This window comes from Sprattus sprattus (assembly GCF_963457725.1).
Source record: "Sprattus sprattus genome assembly, chromosome: 6".
Taxonomy (NCBI): Eukaryota; Metazoa; Chordata; class Actinopteri; order Clupeiformes; family Clupeidae; genus Sprattus; species Sprattus sprattus.
In genome coordinates, this window is record NC_137925.1 from 30,010,699 (window position 1) to 30,024,562 (window position 13,864).

Sequence of the window (13,864 nt, forward strand, 5' to 3'; positions counted from 1 at the left end):
TAGGAGATTTGGTCAGATATCTGCTGACGGCTTTATCTGGTCTTGTGTGCTAAGTGAGGACTCTGCGAAGGCAGGCACAGTTAAGCCCATCCTGAGTTTCTGCCCCAGCATGCTTCACTCCACTCATGAACACAGCCTCTCTCTCTCTCAGACTAGTATCTCACACATATGGGTCTCATCAAATTTATTGAAGGGTTTATGTAATGCTGCACAAACCAAAAATCAAGAGCTTATTAGAGGAAATCATGGAGAGATAGAGAAATGAATCAGTGCCAAGAAACACACTCTCTGAATTCTTTCAAATGTTGTTGGATTTTTTTTCTTGTACAAAGGATTTCTCAGGGGTCATCATAGCAATGGTGGTGCCCCACACCGATAAGCACTGGCTCTGAAATCAGGAGTCTTATTGTAGGGAATGATCATACACTGATAAAATACAAAAGGCTTCATTCAGTTTTCTTTTATGTGTTTCAACATAAACAACCGTGTATGACATACCTTTGGTTTGTTTGAAATTCCAATCCTTGTTTTAAAGATGCAATATGTAGATTTAAAAAAACAAAAAAAACCTATAACTATGCAATTTAGTAGGCATTATGAAGTTCAGTACAGTTCTCAAAGTATTCCTATGCATTCAGATGTGTCATGCCTGTTGTTGTCCACCTCCTGTCCGTTAGGCCGGTGCACTCCAGTGTTCGTGCTTGTTTGGACCAAACAATACACTATTCCATCCACTGAGGGAAGAGTGCATTGGATTGTCTCTTGTTCAAATATAAACAATTTTTTTTGTTGGACTGTACCTTTAAGGACTTTGCACTGATCATATATGATGCGTATAATGACATGCTTATTCAGGTGAGGCAGAAAAGCTTCACAATTCGGTAAAATATCTACAAATACTACATTTAAAAAATCTTATCTTTCCATAGTGTTTTTAGTATGTTATATAGTGTTACGTGTTAAAGTCCAGTCAATTTTACTTATTTATCCAATTTTAATATTACAGTCGCCTGTGTTTTCGTTGAAAATTGTCCCAATGTTTGGGCCTCGCAATCCCAATGACACAGCATGCCAATCTCTCTCCAGCATTTCCATGAAGGAGGCTTCCTGCATCCCCGCCACGACCCAGGTCATCTTGCTTGGCATGGACCACCACCGACCTGCCATGAACTGATGGGCCACCAAAGAGTGTGGCATCAGAATCCAGTGTCTGCCGAATCTTCCCATTCAAGGGCAGGAAGTGGCCAAAGTCTCCTGGATGGTCTGGATGGTGAACTGAGAGGGGGTTGTAGTGACCACCAGTGGAGGAGCAGCCCTCACTCAGGTCCCCGTACTGGTGGATATGGATGGCTCTGTGCTGTCCATCAGGAGCAGGGAAGCCATGTAGGTTGATGACCACACTCAGCTTACCGTCGGCATGCTCCTGCTTGAACATCACTTGCCCATAAATCTTTGGCATGCCAGCGGTTAGTTTGGAATTCGGCCGCATTTTGCATGTAGCATAGAGAGTCCCACTGTTTTCTGTAAGCTCAAGAGGACCCATCTCATTTTGGATGGAATCGCCACTGAGACATGTATGAAAGCCACAAAGGACCATAAGCAGTAGATATCGATAATGATTCGCCATTCTGACCAAACCTAGAGAGAAGCCTATTAGAGAAGAGAGGCCCACCTATTAGTTAGCATTTAGGCTATTATGTTTTGCATGCCAAGTGATTCATATCCCTCTGTGAGAATGTAGGTTGCTATTCAACTTCGATAAAATAAAAGTTCCCGATTGATTAAGATGGAGGTTGCTTTACAAACTGACGGTGCTAACTTCTTATCTGCTGCATTGGCTCACAAAATAAGTCAAAATTACTTTTTAAGTTTTGACAATCGGACAAATGCCTAAGTAGGCTAGAGTAGAAAGGAAGACAGAAGGTGGATGAATGTTGTCCCGCTTGTAATGGGAGGTAAAGCATGCAGAATATTGGACTTAAAGAATTGCGAAACAATGCAAGTAGGCTACTATTTGTTAAACTCCGTGCCATGGCATGTTCAAAATTGCTATCTCCGCTTCCCTAGTTTAACGCGGTCCACAATGGATACGAATAGCCTACTTCAAGCGATAAGCATTGTTTCTTAAAGTAATTCGAGTTATATCAACCATGAACAATGTTTAAACAAACTACTACCTGGAAGAATATGTCGTTTCAGCTGATGATTCAGAGACGTGGAAGAGTCCAGCTATAAACAACACCAAATGCCACTCCCACTAAATTATGATTTTGTAACAGTAACAGTGTAGCCTAGTTGTTTGTAAGTCGCCACGTCTCAAAACAGTGGCATCCTCAAGAGCAAGATAGTAAATAAACCTATCGATCGCATTTCACTTTTGTATAAAGCATAGACCTACTTTTACAGTCAGCCACGCACTTGTTTTATCACAGTAAACTATCAGGCAACTATATGAATAGTAGGGAATAGTATTCTGGACAATATGTAAATTATTGCCTTTGAAGGGCAGTACGCTTATATCAACTGTAGGCTACTGATGTACTGTACTTGTAAAAACCAGGCAGCGTGACTGGAAAACGATTGCTTTTTTATGGAAAATACATGGTCACGCATGCATCAGTAACATATTCCGTTAAATGTTGATGATAACTACATGCCTGGCTCCCTGGCTGAAGTTGAAAGCAGCAGAAAGATAGCTGTTTGATGAGAATAAAACCAAGCTGGAGGGAGAAGACATTGATTGAGCTGTTTGGGAGCAGGTATACATTCAGCTAGACGGAGAATTTATGCAAGTAGTAAAATTCCTTAGAACATTATTACATGGTTTCCAGGATTGCTTGGTTACATTGGAGGGAATCTGAACAAAACACCAGAGCAAGTTTACTGGGCATTTGTTGAATTGGCTTGCTTTGAAACACGCTCAGGTCCCATGAGGTCTCATTTTAGTGCCATCACCAGTCAAACACTATACACCTTTTCCCTGCATGATATCTGTGCTTGATCATTTGTCTGTATAAAAATGCCATGACCTTGTTCTGAAATCAGATTATTTGTGCTATTACACATTCACAGGCACCAGAGCATCAATACACCGAGCACTGGAAACATACCGAACTATCATTGACAGTTATAATTTAGCAGACGCATTAGTCCAAAGCCACTTACAAAACATTTGATGAAAAAATTGAGTACCCAGGTTTCCTGGTTCTATTCAAGTCCACGGGTCTTGACCCATATGTTATTCACATGAAGACAAACTGCAATTACTGCAAGAAATTACTGCAACAAATCCAGGCATAAAGAAGAACTGAGAATGGAGAATGAAGATAACACAGCACTCATAGACAATATACAGCTCAAGCTTATGTTTTCTCCACTGAATATAAATGTTTTAGTCCTGCTCTGGGAGTCTCACCTTTGGAATGAAGGTATCCCCCGCCCTCCTCAACACACACCCTCACCACGTCTGAGCTATCCTTTATGATACCAAACATTCGAGTGGAGCTCTTTAGTATGCTGGGGTTACAGACTTGATCTGAATTGGTTGTCTGCTGTGGTGGAGGCTTCATGAAGTGATTCATTACATACATTTTCTGTAGTCATATATCACCTGCATATCTAAACAAGCTATTCATGACCAGCCTGCTGACCAAGCATACCTTCAATACTGAAATAAAATACAGCCCTGAGGAATCCGGTTTTAAGAGTTCAAGATTCTCCATGGAACATATTTTCTTTGAATAATGTTCACACCCCAACATGTAAATTATGTTTACAAAGTGGTTCTACAAAGCCCTCTTTCTCAGTTGTTTAGTGTAAACATTACTCACTACCCACTTATACAGTAATGGATTCTTGTGCACACTGAAGAACGTCTTACCTATGTGATGTTTATGCAACTCACAAAGTGGCTTTCTGCTGAACATAGCAAAGTCATAGCTGCCAAATTCCACGTGAATTAAACTCGGGTGGGAAATGTATATTGCAATTATATTTCAACAGCCTGTTGCATGAACTCCGGGCGCTTACGTCACTCAGCGTTCAGTTCTGTGAACTATCTGTATTAGTAAGCGAGCGCAGTGAGGAGGTGCGCTGTAGGCGCTCGTGCATTTCTCCCTCGAAGACTGGATGCAGTTTAAAGGTGGGAAAGATGCTAGATGTGTAACTCTAATTCGTTACAGGAACAAGTGTAACTGTAGACTTTGTTTTTTGTAAAATAAGCCAATTATATGGTTTAAACATCTGAACGATGGAGCCTATTTAAGGGGGTGCGTACGCATTTAAACCACAATAGTCGGATGCTTAGTATTCAATCAGACGTCCTGGAAAACGGACTGCTATGGCGCTATTGTCAAAATGAGAAATGTTAGTGAGGATGCAACACACTTCTGGAAAAACGACTCTTTTCAACTTTACGATGGAACCCACATTCTTGAGAACCATACCAATACAACCTCGCCAAACGGAACAAGTCAGACTGCCGTGGACCTTTGGAGAGCTGTCCCCCTGGCTCTGGTCTTGGGGACCTTTATCATTTTAGCCATCGTCGGAAACATCCTTGTTATATTGTCGGTGGTCTGCAACAAGCACCTCAGAATCCCAACGAACTACTTTATCATAAACTTGGCAATTGCAGACTTGTTACTCGGCACAACTGTGCTGCCAGTGTCTGCAACTTTGGAAATTCTGGACTACTGGGTCTTTGGGAGAATATTCTGTGATATTTGGGCTGCTCTTGATGTGCTGTGTTGCACTGCGTCTATTATGAGTTTGTGTGCGATATCTATTGACCGTTATATCGGAGTGAGTTACCCGCTGCAATACCCAACCATTGTGACGGAACGCAGAGCACTTCTTGCCATGCTGGGTGTGTGGATATTATCACTGGTGATATCTATCGGTCCCCTTCTTGGATGGAAGGAACCGCCATCGCCAGATCACACTGTTTGTCTTATCACCGAGGAACCATTTTATGCGCTTTTTTCATCCTTAGGGTCTTTCTATATTCCATTAATAGTTATATTAATTATGTACTTCAGAGTGTATATAGTCGTCAAAAGGACCACCAAAAATCTTGAGGCTGGAGTCATGCGAGAGAGGATGAATTCAAGTGAACTGACTTTAAGGATTCACAGAGGTTCTCAGATGAACGATGGCAATGCAAAAGGTCAAGGGCAACAAGCAAGAAATTCTCTCACAGTGAAAGTCCTTAAGTTCTCCCGGGAAAAGAAAGCTGCTAAAACCCTAGGTGTTGTGGTCGGGATGTTCACCCTCTGCTGGTTGCCATTCTTCCTGTCTTTACCCATAGGTAGGTATGGATTTCTGCTATAAATGCAATTAAGACATCGGGACAGTTTTCATTGTCAAAGTATTTTCTTACTATGCTCACCAAACTCTCAATAAGATTGGAGTGGATTTCAGACCATCATTTGAGTTTCTTGAGCTCTGTGGTAGTCTTGGTCTTAGCACTTTGACACTGAAGGATACACATGGCCACTATTTAACCCAAGGATCACCCATGGAAGGCAGAGGGGAGAGAACCAGACTTTAGTTTCCCTAGTGCCCTGTGGGTGTGAGTTTTGCATGCTTTTCAAAGGAAATTAAATGTTCATTTTTGACTGATAGGCCCCTGGTGCTGTGGGCCTGTTGTGGTCACAGAGAGTCCACTCTACCAAGGGTTATGGCAACATAAATCTGTTTTATTACTTAATAGTTTTCAAGCACCCTGTTAGAGGCTTTCGTGTGGCTTGGCCCCTCAGGCAGCTGGCCACAAGGCCACAGCTGTTCTGCTGGATTGCCTGAATTTTAGGATGTCATGCTTTCAGCACAGACAGAGCAGAATATCTGAATGAATGGAGTTTGTTATCCTTTCCTGTGGAGTGTTATTGACTCTGAAAATGTAATTTGAAAATATAGCAGCAAGCAGCGATTGAGGGTTCATGCAGCGAATCGGCCAAATTCGATTGGCTGTTGAAGGCGAATGCTTTCAGAACGCAATGCAGTGATAAAGCATGGTCTGTAGAAAGTCCGTGCCAATTTTGGTGAAGATCGGATCAAATTTGCAACCTGTGCAAACTTTTTAGTGTTTTGGATTAAATTAAGGTCAAAGGTCACCAAATGTATTGATTGTCCCCCAGATGGGGTCAGCAGTCCATGTACCAAGTTTGGTTTTGATACATTACAGGGTTGCCGAGATATGAGCTCACTTCCTGATTAGATTGGCTGCTACTGGCGAACGCTTTCATCAATTGTTCCATAAACTAATGCAGTTATAAGGCATGGTCTAATGATGGTGTGCGCCAATTTTGGTGAAGATCAGATCAAATTTGTGACCTGTGTTTGCTTTTTAGTGTTTTTGACTAAATTCAATATGGCGCCCTGATCAATTATGATAATATCACATATTTGCATGTGTCAACCTAAAGACCTCCAAGAGCATGAGTAGATCCCACTAGTAAGTTGAAATTCCAAACACAACAACAGCTACAGGCCAAAATGCATTTTTTGTAATTACAGCGCCATCTAGAGGCCAAAGGTCACCAAATTTCTTAAGCGTCTTCCTGATGAGGTAAGCGGTCCATGTAGTAAGTTTGGTCTTGATACATCAAATCGTTGCTGAGATATGACCCCACGTCCTGTCTGGCGACTTCGTCGCAAACTTTGATTGGCTGTCACGGGCGAATGGTTTTAGTTGCGAATATGTAATCCAATAACTTTTGTGAGGCTTGGTCTGAAGATGATGTGTGTCAAGTTTGGTGTTGATCGGACAAAAATTGTGACCCGTGAAGGTTTTTGATAAAATCCAAAATGGCGGAAAATCCATCATGACGTCATAGGGTGCGTTGAACTCGTGCTGGTCCAAGGATTCCAAGGATGCCTCATTTTTGAAAATCGGGCCAACGGGTCAAAAGTTACGTGTGTGAACGTACGTCCAACTTTGACCTGTTGGTGGCGCTAGAGCGCTACATGTGCCTACATGAAACTTGGTGAAATGAATCATGGGACTGTTCCCAATCAGTGTGCCAAATTTCACAACTTTTTACCAGACGGTTCTATGGGCTGCCATAGGATCCCAGCAAAGAATCATAATAATAAGAAAACATAGAAACACAATAGGAATCCTGTGGACTCAGCAGCAACGTCCCAGTTTCACTGCGGTGCAGGTGAGTGCAGGTAGACAGAGGGCAGATTCAGTCTTCATAACATATGAGCCAAACAGCACAGCTCCTGGAGTATAGCAGTGCACTGAACGGGTGAAAGACCTATGCAATGGTGCTGATGCCTCAGCCTTTTGCTGCTCTTTCCCATGTCCACATGCCCTGATGAATACAGATGACTTTACCCACATGTCCATACACTAACCCATTTCCCAATACCCTGATTAATACAGATGACTTTACCCACATGTCTATACACTAACCCAATTCCCAATACCCTGATAAATACAGATTACTTTTTCCACATGTCCATACACAGATTTGGGCCTGCCAAGCTATTTTTGAAAGCCTTCTTTTATTATAATTCATAGGAATTCCCTTGAACTGGCCGTTTTTAACTGAGGTCACATCCTGTGTCACTGTTGATATAATGATTCTCTTACATCCATGCACCTGAGCAAGAGCCAGTTATCAAGATAAAAAACAAGGGAATTGATTTCTCACAGTCCGAGTTCTCAATGGTCCGAGGGAGTGAGTGTGTACATGTTTGTTGCCGTGGGAACACACCCCCATGCATCTGATGGTTTGCTGGAAGTGTGTAGAGCAGTGTTCTTCCCATGTTCATGCTCTCAAATCTACAGCGTGTATCTGCTTAGACATACAGAAGAAGGTGTTGTTTTCATTTCTAAGTTATTGCTAAGTTTGTGTCGTGAACTGTGTTGGTTGATTGCAACATTACAACTGGTCACAATTCCTAATATCAATCATGCAAATTATAACATCATCTAAGTTATTCATTTAACCTCGCTTTGAAATCTGCACCAGTATCAGTGTTTATTTGGATTCAATGGACTGCAGCAGCAGTAAACAATCTTTCGGAATAACTAACAACTCGACAATGAAGATACCCAATGTTGTTTAACTGGCAAGACGAAAAACAGGATGTTATATTTCCTCCCTGGATTTCTATTGTTTTCTCTTTTTCACTTTCAGGAAGGAGGTGTAAAGGTCTTTTAAGTTTTTTAAAGCGTAGGCACATATCTGGAAGCAAATTGTTGTCTTTCCACTTTGTTTCTAGTTGGGGGGTGGGGTGGGGGTGCTTTCCTATCTTCTTATGTCTATATTTAAAATTGTGTATGCTTATAATGTCATATTCTATCTATATTTAAAGTTGTGCATGCTTATAAATGGTCAGTGGATGATTGAATGCAGGGTATCTCATTTTAAACATATCATCAGCCAAACAAACCAATATTTGGTCATGCACAGCTCCCAGTCTAACCATATAAACCACAAAAAAACAGACAGAATAAGCTTGGTTCGTTCTCTTAGGACCATTGCCATATCTGTGTGTCTGGTTGGAGATAAATGGGGTTTCACTCAATTTTTGTATTTTCACATGCTATTTTCACCCCTGGAAACCACAGTGACTGACATTATGTAACATGCAAGTTATAGTTACCCCTAATATAGGGAGGCAGGAGAGACCTGTCCAGTTATGCGACTATAACGCATCTGTGTGTTAACTTACTCAATGAACGAGTGTATCAATTGCACAGATATTTCGTACATTTGCTATTAACTCTTTTGGTACCCTCCAGGATAACATTAAATTATTTTGAGTTTGTTCTCCTTCAGTTCAATTGAAGCAATGTCATGATTCACTCATTGGAATGTGTCAGCCGCTCTAGCTGTTCACTTCCTTTAGTCCACTGGCCTTGTGCTCCTGACCAGCTGGGAATGAACTCTGAGCCCCAAGTCCCATAACCTCGCTTCCGATGCTCCTGTGAATTAGTTATGGTCTACGTTCGGTTGGTCTATTGATTTTTTATTTTATGTTCTTACTTGATTTACTATTCACATACTTACTATCTCATCAAGTTGACTTACGCTACAATAACACGTAGGGATATTGCAGACGTTTCTGTCTTTCGCTTGCCTTATATGGGAACTGATGCATTTAATTGATTTATATGTCATACATTCACTGCACTTTATATAGCTTTGGCTGAAGTGCCATTTGGGAACAGAAGGACTTAACTCCACTCAGGAAATGATGATTTTACTGTGTTGTATTGCCAAAAGCACACATCCTCCCCAAGGAGCACTGATCATTCTTTACTCTCAGAGCCATGCTCATTCATCCACATGCGGGTGAGATGGTTAGGGTTTGATACTTACGCTGTTTAAGCTAATGATAGCAGTCACAGATTCAATCTGCTACCTGAAGATGTGGATGTAATACTAAAGCTGATTGCATCTAATGTTATGCTGCAAAACTCCACACAGTGGATGATGAAGCTTTCTGAAGTACCATGAGAGGTACATTTCTCCGCCAGTAATGTTGTTTCAATAGTAATAAGATAGTGTCAAAGACCGCTTTTAACAGCACAACCAGTGTAGAAAACGATTTTAGAATTGACTTTACAGTGGGCTCTGGAGCAACATAGATTTGCTGAACCAGCAGAATGTTTCATGGTTTATGCATGCTGCCCCCTGCTGCAGAAACACTGCTATGACTTGATTCGTAGGACATTGGACAGTTTTCCACATGTCCACGCTATAACTGGGCCTATTCATTAAACATCCCAAACCATAACACCATCTACCAAAACAAAGACCATTTTCCAAGACCATAAACACTATTTTCCCTGTTTTTTACACATGGTTCAGATTTGTTGAAGATTTTGTCAATATCATTAACTCGAGTAATCACAGCTCAAACCCAATGAATACATAATTCTCCAGGTAGAAACACTAAAAGTCAAAATTGTTCACACATCAATCAGAACTTAAGAATAGAGGATAGATAGATAAAGATCAATTACGGTAAGATAGATAAAGATATATACACTGTTTTTCCATTGGTTTACCTAAGGTATTAGGTCGTTACATGGAAATGATTTTACTGTATTCTATGTTCTTTATCAGTTGCATCATTTAACTGTACATTTCGTTTTTCACTCAATTTTAGATACTGTAACTTTACCACAGTACAGTGAAGAATTCAGATGTTTGAAAATGTATACATTTTCATCATGTAAAGAGGTTTTTCTGGTGGAAAACCATAAGTGCCATTACTCATTGCATTAACAGGACTTTACGGTAGTATTTTGCATTGATCTCATCAGTGTATGTCTGTGATGGCTTTTGCGTGATATCTGAAGACAAACTTTGGTTTAGATTAAGATTACATTGTTTTGCCTGGAGAGTTTGGTTTTGACATAACTTTGAAATTGAACATATGTAACTCATGCATTTCCCGATGTCCTGCAGGGTCCTTCAACAGCAACCTGCGCCCCCCTGAGATGGTCTTCAAAGTCATCTTCTGGCTGGGATACTTCAACAGCTGCATGAACCCAGTCATCTACCCCTGCTATAGCCGCGCCTTCAAGCAGGCCTTCATCCAAATTCTGAGGTGCCGCTGCCACGAAGGGAGACGCCCCGGATGGCGGGGACGGGTGCACAACTACGCCAGCTCTCAGTCCCACTTCAGCTCCTCCTCACGCAGGGGCTCCACTGTGAACTTGCACCCAAAAGACAGCAGGCGGATCCTGTCCTCAGTTCATCGAAGCTCTTGCCCCAGCCCCGGACTAGCACCATGCCCAGAAGATGGGCCTTTTCAAACATTGGAGACCATCTCCACCTCCACATCAGGTAATACCTCAGACCACCAGCAGGGAGTCATGGGAGCTGAACTCCAGTCAGTACAGGCCAGCATCCAGACTTGAAAGCTTTCACTTTTCACTTTTGGATTTCATGTATACCAATTCACACTGTAGATTTGTATTGTTACACCCACCTGTTAATGTCTGCTTTCAATAATGATGTTTACATTCTAATAGTCAGGTTTTGTTTGAAAGTGGTGATAATAAATTGATGATAATTGGTTATAATAAATTGATAATTTTTCCCCAATGAATCTTTCTACTTCTCCATAGCTATTCATCAGTGTGAAAGCTGACTATTTGAACACTAGGGGACAGGGGTCTGTGTGACCAGCTGTACCTGTTAGCCTTTAGCTAATTAGATATTAACTAAACAAATTTCAAAACCAAGATATTAACTAAACAAACTTCTCCACACTTCTACTGTATTGTTGTCTTATTGCCTACTGCCTCCTGAAAAAGGGAGAACTTATTTGATGTTATATATACTCTCTTTCTCCTACAGTTCCTATAATTGTAGTCTTAAACACGAGTGTAAAGTATTATTTGTATATAACTTTAGCATATAACAGTAATTGTGTGTGATTGAAGATCTATATACAGAATGTTTATAGATACTATCATAAAAACGATGAGTTGAGGCTGTTTGTGCTTCCAGGCTGAGGATGAATTTGACTTGGGGTCAAATGTTCTGATGCATTACTGAAAAACCACCTCAGTCTCTCCCTTACTCAGTCTAGTCCACCTCAGTCTCTCCCTTACTCAGTCTAGTCCACCTCAGTCTCCCCCTGACTCAGTCTAGTCCACCTCAGTCTCCCCCTGACTCAGTCTAGTCCACCTCAGTCTAGTCCACCTCAGTCTCCCCCTCACACTCAGTCTAGTCCACCTCAGTCTCTCCCTTACTCAGTCTAGTCCACCTCAGTCTACCCCTGACTCAGTCTAGTCCACCTTAGTCTCCCCCTGACTCAGTCTAGTCCACCTCAGTCTAGTTTCCCTCAGTCTCCCCCTCACTCAGTCTAGTCCACCTCAGTCTCTCCCTGACTCAGTCTAGTCCACCTCAGTCTCCCCCTGACTCAGTCTAGTCCACCTCAGTCTAGTCCACCTCAGTCTCCCCCTGACTCAGTCTAGTCCACCTCAGTCTCCCCCTGACTCAGTCTAGTCCACCTCAGTCTAGTTTACCTCAGTCTCCCCCTCACTCAGTCTAGTCCCCCTCCACACTCTAATCATACCTCTAATGGGCTCAGTGTCTGCTCATCTCAACACTGTTTAATGATCTGATGTCCAGTGGAACGCGAAGGGTTCTGGTTTATATTTGTATTAGTATATGCAGGAGGGGCAATAGAGCATGTAGCTAAAGCAGACAGGCAACAGTCATGTGATTTGAAAGTTCACATAATCACACTTAAATGTAAGGTTGGTGTTAAGTAATACCTATGGACATTGTGTGAGGTGGAGAATAAAGAAAAGGCACAGTACAGAATAACCCACAAGTTTGGTTTTAGCCTCTGTGCTTCAAACAAATCAGCCTAATTTCCCCAAAACAAAATACAGTACTTTATTTCACTGTCAGTTTGGTGATCTCGTATTGATGTGGGGATACATGTTTTGTCAGAAAAAAAGTGTCACTTGTATAATCTTGTATGATCTTCTTGCGTTACTTTCCGGAATGTGTACTATCACAAAAGCAGATGCATTGTGGACATTCTGTGTGGTTTAAAGACTGTTCTGTTCAGTACTATTGAGCACATTAGGAACAAACTAGCAGGAAGTTCTAGAAACATTGGGAAAATCAGTGATGCACTGCAGTTATACTAACATACATTTCACAAACCCTTTGTATGTAAATACACCTCTAGCCATTGACACATTTTAACTGAAGGATGAGCTAACTGAAAGGTGATATGGAACACACACTGAAAGAACAGTTAATCACATTTTTCTGAGAAATTCACTGACAAATGAACATGCTCCGTCCTCCTCACAATAAAAGAAACAAAGCTTTAAGGGAAACATTACAGTTTAACAGAAAAAGACTACATTTGTATGCCATTCCTTAATTTTTGGTGAATACTGATAAAACAGAAAAAAAGCCTTGAGACCTCTACCCTGGCCCCTTTCCCACGCCACAGTGAGTGGCCAGGGTGACAGCAGTCAGATGCTCCTTATTTCATGACAAGGTCACTCATTTGCATTCAGATTACTTCCAAAAAATGACCCTGAAAGAACACGTTTAGTAAAACCCTTCTGTGCGCTCACTTAAACAAATCATACATTCTATCAAAGGGTAAGGCTTTATTGAGGGGAAGCATTTTTCATCAACAGGGTTTTCGTACTGTAAAAAACCTAAACTAAAAAGAGATATAACAAATAAAACAACTTATAGAAAGCATAAATAAAACCTTAGGTAAATGGTTTCATATTCAAGTAATCCATGGAGTTCTTGATCCCTGATACCACATGGTTGATGAAACAGATCTGTGTAAACATATCTGAGGAGAGAAACCCCTCCTTCTTCACTACACTTGCTTGTTCAGTTCATTAGTCCATAAAGGGCAGCAGCATTGGTTATCATAGGATACTAATAAGGATATTAAGAATAAAAAAAACTGAAAAAAAATGCCTAGGCAATAAGAGTGTCCTTTTTGAGGATAAAATGTGATTTCAAAAGCTTTTCTTCAGTCAAAGGCGTCAAACCAGCAGTGTGAAGATGAGGAGAGTGAACAGAAACAGTGTTTGGACACATTTTTTTCTTCTCAACCCTGCAGACACTTGCTCAGCAAATAATACTCTTAGTGGGTTTCAGTCAGTGGTTCTTCAGACATTGGGAGCTCCAGACACATCAATGGCCACACTAGTTTGAATTTAAAGTGAAGCCCATCGAGCAGCTCAAGTATGCATCCCTGGTATGTTCATGTTCATTCATGCTCCACAGGGACGGAGCAGAGGAGAGAAGAGAGAAGCCATACGGTGAATATGCTACATGGCTTCCTACAAAAATCACAGTGACAGGAAACGTACTTCCCGTGGTTTTTAAAGAGT

At 41.3% G+C, this 13,864-nt stretch overlaps 1 protein-coding gene and 1 pseudogene across 2 annotated transcripts; one reads left to right on the forward strand and one right to left on the reverse strand.

Annotated features, from left to right (window-relative positions):
* Nucleotides 1-553: 553 nt before the first annotated feature.
* On the reverse strand, nt 554-2,223 carry sod3b (superoxide dismutase 3, extracellular b). Its single transcript, XM_080840362.1, has 2 exons — nt 2,178-2,223; nt 554-1,650 (listed from the first exon to the last, which is right to left on the reverse strand). The coding sequence occupies exon 2, from the start codon at nt 1,625-1,627 to the stop codon at nt 1,001-1,003; it is 627 nt and encodes a 208-aa protein (XP_080696488.1). The 5' UTR covers nt 1,628-1,650; nt 2,178-2,223; the 3' UTR covers nt 554-1,000.
* Nucleotides 2,224-4,157: 1,934 nt separating this feature from the next.
* LOC308367119 (alpha-1A adrenergic receptor-like) lies at nt 4,158-10,888 on the forward strand (annotated as a pseudogene). Its single transcript has 2 exons — nt 4,158-5,308; nt 10,434-10,888. The product of its transcript is annotated as an alpha-1A adrenergic receptor-like (transcript).
* The last annotated feature ends 2,976 nt before the right edge of the window (nt 10,889-13,864 follow it).

Excerpts from the sequence above, each read along its gene's own strand:
- sod3b (XM_080840362.1), bottom strand. The coding sequence starts at position 1,627 with ATGGCGAATCATTATCGATATCTACTGCTTATGGTCCTTTGTGGCTTT.